The sequence below is a fragment of the Suncus etruscus genome, chromosome X (assembly GCF_024139225.1).
Source record: "Suncus etruscus isolate mSunEtr1 chromosome X, mSunEtr1.pri.cur, whole genome shotgun sequence".
Classification (NCBI taxonomy): Eukaryota; Metazoa; Chordata; class Mammalia; order Eulipotyphla; family Soricidae; genus Suncus; species Suncus etruscus.
This window is the reverse complement of record NC_064868.1, coordinates 127,379,183-127,388,295: the sequence shown is the minus strand read 5'-3', so window position 1 is coordinate 127,388,295 and position 9,113 is coordinate 127,379,183. Positions and strand designations below refer to the sequence as shown.

The window sequence follows — 9,113 nt, the reverse complement described above, 5'->3', positions numbered from 1 at the left end:
TGTTAAAGAGACAATTGAAAGGTTTCCGTGTCTTCTGTATGAAATATCAGGATTGTAGATAAAAAAGAGTTGCTTAAAATATGCCATAACATTTCATTCAAAATATAATTATAATGTCTGGTCCACATTGAAATTAATTTAAGCATAACCGTTAAAAAGTTATCAAAAGTCTGATTCTATTGAATTGGCCTTTGCTACTCCTTTTCTTTCCTCCTGGAAGTTTCTATTTGGCAGTCATTACATGATTTTTAAACTACATAGTGTTCTGCTTTTTTTAGTAAATTTTCTGCATGTGTTTTTTTAGACAAAAGAAAAGTCACCAGTTTATAAAAAAAAGGAGCCCGAAGAGTTTGCTCCTGAAATACAGACAAGAGTTTTTATAAAAAGGATATTGGTTTCTTGCTATAAAAATCGACTGAAAGGTGTCATACCTGAAAACAAATTCTCACAGTATTTTCAGTGTTGGCAGTTTACAAGGCATTCAATAGAACAGAGATAGATGGATACCATACAGTTTCTGTAATATCTTGCTATGTTAAACAGGCTCAGCGAGGAATCTGAACTCCCTCACGCCCACATTTTATTAATTGCTTATTAATTCCAAGATTCCCTCGTGGAGAGGTTGACAAGGAATTCACTGTGCTTTATTAATGCTACTTAAATGTCTACATTATTTCCCAATTCTGCCCGCTCTCAATGATTGGCCATACACTGAAATCACAAGCATCTGGTGTCAGAATTACAAATTGCTGGTGTTTCCCCCACTGCCCCTCTCCCTTGACACCAGAATCAGTGCTAGGAAAAAGTTGCTTATAATCAGGAAAGAAGAGCAAGACTGGGGAGCTGCCTTGCTCTTCAACCAGGATTCTCCAGCATTCTTGAGATCAGGAGACAAGGGGCAATTGTATTTGTGACTGCAGGGTTTGCCAGTGGAGCTTACCTCCCCCACCCTACAAACATTTGAAGGGCATTGTGTAGAAAAGAACCTCCAACGGAAGGAAGACTGTTGGGCTGAGCAAAGTGACATGGGGAAACAATGCAGGCACCTAACTATTCAATCGAAAGTTCAGGATGAAACACAATTTGCCTCCATGAAAAGTGAGCCCGACGTTTGGTTATCAATCTATCTCTTCGAATTAGGAATTGTGGATCAGTGGCCCAGAGGAGAAATCACAGGAAAATAAATCCAACATAGTACAGTGTGTTTGTTCAAAAACAACGAGAACAAAAATCAAAAAAGTTGAAAGCACCAATAGCCCAGTTGGACACTTGAGCAGAAATACCCTATTGGAACTGTACGCTTGAATTTGGACTCTGGACTCTGACTGCTCTTCCATCACATGGAGTCACCGAGTGAGTCTGAGTCATCCAAGGAGAGAGGCAGGTAGAGATCCTGTAAGAAGATAAAAAAGCAAAGTTATCTCTCTGTTCCTGAACATGCAGGGCTTTGGAATGGATGAGTGCTTTTGTTTTTCATGAACAGGTTTTAGTTTATTCTCAAATATTAAAAATCCATAGGAAGTTTAAGTACAGGGAGGCACTCTTATTTTAACATACCCTTCACTTCGTTTTCCAAGTAGAAATCTTAAAAGTTGACATGTATCCACAGCGTCACAGGTGAGAAACTTAATAAACACAAAACCAGCTTTAAAAGAACAGAACAGCCAGAGCAATACCACAGTGGGTATGGCATTTGTCTTCCCCGAAGCTGACTTAGATTTTATTCCTGGCGTTGCATATGGTCCCTGTCAGGAGTGATTTCTGAGCACAGAGCCAGGACTAACCCCTGAGCACTGCCTGGTGTTGCCCCAAAACAGGAAGTAAAGTGAAAGGAAGAGGAAAGTAGGGGAGAGGAGAGGAGGGGAGGAGGGGAGGGGGAGAGAGAAGAAAAGATAGACCACTTGCTTGCACATAAAACATGCCTCCATAAAATCAAGAGGATAGAAATTGTACAAAATATCTTCTCAGGTAATAATTCACTGTAAGTATAAGTGACTCACAGACAGAGAGAAAAAAGTTAACACCTGGAAATGAAACAGTTCACTACTGAACAACAAATGGGACAGAGGTGAAATCAAAGAGGATCAAAAGATTTCTGGAAACAAACGAGAATAAAAACAAAAGTTATCAAAATTTGTGACACAGCAAAGTCAGTACTAAGAGAAAAAATTACAGCTTGCAAGCATTCATCAAGAAGGAAGAATGTGAATAAATAAACAATTTAATGGCATAGCTTAAAAATCAGAAAAATATAAACAACATGAACCGAAACTAATCAGATGGAAGGAAACAATAAATTTTAGAGCGGATATTAATTGACTGTAAATTCAAAAACAATCTAAAAAAGCAATGAAAGCAAGATTTGGTTCCTTGAAAAAATAAACAAGATCTATAAACCATTAGCCAACCTCACAAAGAAAGAGAGAGAAAATTTATAAACCAAATTAGAAATGAAAAGGTATAGAATACTAAAGATACTACAGAAATTCAAAGAGTAATCAGAGACTACTTTTAGAAATACTATGCCACAAAACTAGATAACCTTCAAGAAATGGATAAATTATTGGAATCATATAAACTCCCATAGTTAAACCAAGATTATCTGGCATGTATAAACAGACCTATTACTATTAAAGAAATCAAAATGGCAATCAAATGTCTTCCCTAAAACAAAAGCCCAGGTCCAGATGGATTCACTAGCAAATACTTTCAAACCTTTTAAGAGGACATACTATTTATTCTATTCAGGATCTTCCAGGAAATTGAATAAACATACAAAATACCAAATAGTTTTTACAAAATTATCATCACCCTGATACTCAAAGCAGAAAGAGATTCCATAAAAAGAGAGCTACATGCCAATATTCCTGATGAACACAGATGCAAAGATCCCAACCCAAATTCTAGCAAATAGGATTCAAATTTTTATCATGGTCTTACCCCACGTAGGATACAGAATGTTTAACATATACAAGTAAATGAGTGTAATACACCATATCAAACATATAAAAATTCAAAACCATATGTTCATATCAACCAATAGATGCAGATAAATCATTTTATAAGATCCAATATCTGTTCATGATAAAAACTGTCAACACAATGGAAATGAAAAGAACTTTATTCAGTATAGTCAAGGCCATTTATCACAAGCCTATGGCAAATATTGTACTCAGTAGGGAAAAACTGAAAGCCTTTTCTCTAAAATCTGGCATAAGACAAGGCTGCCCCCTCTCACCACTCCTATTCATCATAGTTATGGAATTGCCATAGCAATTAGGCAAGAAAAATATATTAGGAAAATCAAGATGGGAAAAGAAGTGAATCTCTCACTGTTTGTGATGGCATACTATATACTAAATATATGTATATACTTAGAAAATCTCAAGGACTGTAACAGAAACTTCTAGAAACAATAGATTTGTATAGCAAAGTGGAGGGCTACCAAATTAACATACAAAAATTATTGGACTTCTCATATACACATGAGGATAGAGAAGAAGTAGACATTAAAAAGCAATCCCATTCATAATAGTACCACAGAAACTCAAATACCTTGGAGTCTACTTAACTTAAGAGGTAAAAGACATATACAAAAAACATTACAGAGCACTGCTTCAAAAATAAAAATCACACAAGAAAATGGAGACATATACCCTGATCATAAACTGGGAAGATTAACATTATTAAAATGGAAATATTTTTAAAGCATTATGCAGATTTAATGCAATCTCTCTAAAAATACTGATGACATTATAAACACTCCCGAAATTCATTTAAGCAATTAATATCCACAAATAGCTAAAGCATCAGTTAGGAGAAAGAAGATGAGAAGCATCACTTTGCTCAAGGTTAAATTGTACTACAAAGCAATAGTCATTAAGACAGCTTTGTATTGGAATAAAGACAGACCCTCACATCAATGGAATAGACTTGAGTATTTAGAGAATGACTCCCCCAGGCATGCAATCAATTAATCCTTGAAAAATTATGAAACACAATATGGAATAAGGAAAGCCTCTTCAACAAGTGGTGTTGGACAACTGGTTGTTGGTCAGCCACATGCGAATAAATAAACTTAGTCCTCTACCTAGTACCATGCACATAAGTAAAATAAAATGGATTAAAAACCTTAATATCAGACTTAAAACTATAAGGTATATATAAAAAATGTAAGCAAAACACTTCATGGCATTTAGACTAAAATCATCTTCAAGGAAAAAACACAACTTTCCAAGAAAATGGAAGCAGAGATAAACAAAAGGGACTACAATGAACTGATAAGCTTCTGTACTTCATAGGAAACAGTGACTAGGATACAAATGCCACCCACAGAATGAAAGAAAATATTAACCTAATACCTACCTGATAAGGGGTAGTATCAAAGAGAAGCAAGGTATGTATAAAACTTAACAAGAAAAAAATCTAACCTCATCAAAAAATGGGGAGAAGAAATTAACAGATATTTTCTCAAAGAAGAAATACAGACAGCCAAAATCATATGAAAAATTTTCATTTCACTAATCATCAGGGAGATAAAAATTAAAAAATGAGATATTTTATGCCAAAGAGACTGGTACATAACACAAAGTACAAGGAAAACCAGTGGTGGCATAGTGGCAGTACAAAAGGAATGTTATTCACCACTGGTGAAAATACCATCTAGTCCAGCCTTTCTGAAAAACAATATGGATGTTCCAAAAAAAAAAAAAAACCTGGAAATTGAGCTCCCATATGATCCAGCAATATAACTCCTAGGATATACCCCAGGAACACAAAAACACAATACAAAAAAGTTCTTTGCACCCTATGTTTGTCACTGAAGTATTTACTATAGCCAGAATCTGGAAACAATCCAGGTGCCTGACAACAGATGAGTGACAAAAGAAACTATGATATATCTACACAATGGAGTACTATACAGCTGTTAAGAAAAATGAAGTCATGAAATTTCCCTATAGAAGGATGGACATGGAAACTATCATGCTGAGTGAAATGATCCAGTGGGAGAGGGATAGATAGAATAGTCTCACTCATTTTTAAGTGAAAAAATAAAAGACAGTATAGGGGCCAGAGCAATAGGTGTAGCAGTAGGGCGTTTGCCTTGCAAGTGGCTGACCTAGGACCCTAGGATGAACCACAGTTCAATCCCCGTGTCTCATATGGTTCCCCAAGTCAGGAGCGATTTCTGAGCGCATAGCCAGGAATAACCCCCAAGCGTCACCTGATGTGGCCCAAAATTCAATAAAACCAAAACAAACAAACAAATAAATAAAATGTATGGCAATAATATCCAAAGACAATAGAGATGAGTGCTGGATCAGCCATGATATGTAGCTGTCTCAGAGACAGCCATGGTATGGGGTGCAGGAGGGAAATAGAGGATATCAGTGGCAGCAAAATTATCCTGGTTAAGGGTGGTGTACATTCTATGACTGAAACCCAGCTATGAACATTAGGTAACCACAGTACAAACTAAAGAAACTAGTAAAGTATTGTACACGTATCCATGTCTGTAGGCATGTTGTTTCTAGTTCTATGCAGTTTTAGCACATACTTGTTTCACCCAACAATAATAAAAATATAAAAATGTTCCCTCACTAAAGTTTCCCTAGTGTCACTCCACTGCAGCTATATCCCTGAGTATTAGCAACTAATATTTCCCACCTCTCCAATTTTATCATTAAAAGAATATCATATAAATGGAGTCATGCAGTATTATAACCTTTTAAGATTGGCCTGTGTTCAGCATAATTTCCCTGAGCATCATCCAAGTTTTTGCAATTATTACTAATTTATTCTTTTATATTGTGGATGGTAATTCACAATGTGTATGTACCACAGATTGCTTAACCTTTCACCGTAGTATGGGCATTTATGATGATTACAGTTTAGGGCTATTAGAAATAAAATTTCTATAAACTAATAAAATAGCCCAAAAGTTACTTATTTTTCTTAATAAGAGTTCATCATTAAACTATTCATGTATCACCTATACTTATATCAAAAACAATGATAACTACATAAGATTAATACTGTGGGACAATATATGAGCAGGCCAAATATAATCAATAACTAAGTATTGCTTAACATTCTCAAAACAATCAGCCTTTTTCATATTCTTGTATAATAATATATATCACAACATTTTTCATAGACTTCTCTAACATAAACATTAGAACCTGTCTGAAAATACATTTAATTTGAAAATTCTTTAACATTCTTACAAGTACTGAAATACCAAATTCCTTATCATAAACTTCTATAAAGAAAATCACAAAAACATTTCTGCAAGGCAAATATAAAGTTTACAAGTAAGATTGCTAAAACATTCGTATAATGAGCACGGTAAAAAGAGTCGTCTTCTCTGAACAAAGACATTAGAACATTTTAGCAGACAATTTTGAGAATAGGTAACTAAATATATACACAAACATCACAGCAATTGTGAAACATTCACTAGGATATCTGAGAACTATTAAATATCTAACAACATTATGCCTTTCCCCAGAACTGTGCAAACTAATATTAAACCACTATTACATGTATGTGGCAAGGCATAGAACAGAAGAGTAGCTGTTAAGATCTATACAGGTAGAACACACAGTTTAACCAGAAATATAATGACCAATACAAATAGGATCAAGTGACTAACCTAGAACAGTGGTGGGCAACCTTTTCTTCCAACTGAGCCAAATATCGCCAAAACCACGATTGAAATTTATTTTGAGAGCCACATTTTTAAAACCAAAAAGTCATGCCCCCCCATACCACATGACCTGACTGGAGCTGTGTGAAGCCGGCCACCGGGGCCGCACACAGGGCGCGCACTGACAGAGGCTAGGAGCAGAGTCCTGACTCCTGGAGTGGCCCGGCACACAGAAAGAAGAGCTGCATTCAAAAGTGGAAAGAGCCACATGTGGGCTCGCAAGCCTGGCGACCACTGACCTAGAAGAAAGTTGCAACCGTTTCTGAAAGCAGCTTCTCCCCAGGCTTTGGCTGGGCTTGGCTTCTCCATCTCCATTTTTACTTTCTGCCATAGTCTGCTGAGGTTGTCTGGGATGGAAAGCCTTCGGTTCCTGAGACAGAACCTTGGTTAGGACGACACGCTCTTCTCACTACTGTTTGTCCCTCTCCAATCAGGGTTTCTCTTTGGCTTCTACCGCATCAGTGACTTAGACAACCTGCTGAACATTGAGGGGCTGAGGTCCTCGTACAAAGCTGATTTGGTAGAAGAAAGGTGGTGAGCATTGACTTCTGGGATGCTGCTCAGAGTCTTCAGCTCTCTCCCCTTCCCTGCCTGCTTCTGTCCCACCTGAGAGGGCCTCTGCCATGTTCGGAACAGGAGACATGTGTACCAATGTTCTGTTGAAGGGCACCGAACAGTCTAGTTCAAAGAGGCTGCCATGTGATTATTCACCAGAGTGTCCAGTCACTCACCATTGTTGAGTTTTCTCAGGTCACTGGGTCCCTCTTTGGGTGCCAAGTGGAAATTAAAGCCCCATGTTGTGAAATTACCCCACACGTTGTATTTCCATCTTCAGGCAGATGGGTCTGAAGAAGCAGGGTAGCCATGAAGAATTAAAATCCAAGCCAGTCCGAAGAGAATCATGGAGTAGTTTGCATCTCCCCTCATGGTCTTTCTGTATGCCAAAGCCAAGTTGCCTTTTCTTTACTCTCAGTAGAAAATTTACCCAGGTGGGGGTGGGAGGAGTTAGATCCAGGTATGATTTTACAAATCAAACGAATAGTTTTAAAGGGAGAGGAAGATGAGGGAAAGCCTTTGTTTTAGGTTAATAGTTGGGTATCATCTTACACATGACTATGTTTTTTCTATGACAATATATGCTGACTGTTAATTCAAGAAGTTATATTTATATATTTGCAAATTCACTGTACTTAGAAAAAGCATCAAATTAAAAGTTAGAATACCTAAATTTTAAGCTGAATTTTACCATTTAACTTATTTTTAAGAGTTTTTGCTTCCATAATATAAAATTATATAACTCATAATTTCTTTATAGTTCTAAAATTCTATGACATAGATTGGCATATTTTAAATATATATTTTATATTTATAAAATCTATATTTTATAAAAATGGTGTAATTTTGAAATGGCATATATCAAAACTATTGGAAACAACCAGTACTGGCAGGGATATCATAAAAAGAAGACCTCATACACTATGGTAGAAATGCTATTGGTTTGGCCTCTATGGAAAGCAGTAGGGGAGTTCTCAAAAAAGAAAAACATAGCCACTATAGGATCCAGTTATTCTATTTTTAATCATCTATCCTAAAAATACACACAAAACATTAATTTTAAAATATGTAAATAGGTTATACAAGTTATATTTTTCAAAAGTGCACCAAGCAGAATAATATGCAATTTAAGAAATGATAAAGATATATAATAAATGACAAAGATGGGGCTGGAGCAATAGCATTGTGGTAGGGCATTTGTCTTGCACACGGCTGACCCATGATGGACCTCGGTTCAATCCCCGGTGTCCCATGTGGTCCCCCAAGTCAGGAGCAATTTCTGAGCACATAGCCAGGAGTAACAACTGAGTGTCACTGGGTGTGGCCCAAAAAACAAAAACAAAAGTCAAAGATATGCAGCACATGGAAACAACTGGAGAACAACATGTTAAGGGAAATAAATTAGAGGGAGAACAAATAGCAAATGATTTAACTCATTTGTAGCATATTAGAAATAAACAAAGGGAAATACAGTACCAAAAAATAACATATTCTTGGAAAGATAACAAAAGTTATGGCAAACAGCGAGGAGAAGGGTGAGAATAAAATATTACACTAGAGGTGACAAAGAGAAATTCCACTAGTGGAGGGTTATGACTACAATGGTGGTGGTTTAGTGCATTAATTTTGTATATACTCATAGATACCATAAACTTTAACACTATTATAACAACCTAAATAGCACTAAAATAAATAAAAAAAATAAAAATTTTGTCTTTAGGCCAAATAATGACTCGGGTCACTGTCTTTTTCCTCTATTTATACAAAGTAAGAAATATGAGAAATAGACCCTAGGGTCCAAACATAGAGTGAAGAAAGAAACCTGCTCTCCTATGTTTATTGCAGTACC

General features: G+C 36.2%; 1 protein-coding gene across 1 annotated transcript in view; it reads right to left on the bottom strand.

Moving 5' to 3' along the window:
* Positions 1-211: 211 nt before the first annotated feature.
* The window catches only part of DCX (doublecortin), a 151,235-nt gene continuing 142,333 nt past the window's right edge, over positions 212-9,113 (bottom strand). Inside the window, exon 7 of the mRNA XM_049767601.1 lies at positions 212-1,393. Coding sequence (XP_049623558.1) covers positions 1,337-1,393 — 57 coding nt within the window. The 3' untranslated portion in view covers positions 212-1,336. The remainder of the gene's footprint in view (positions 1,394-9,113) is intronic.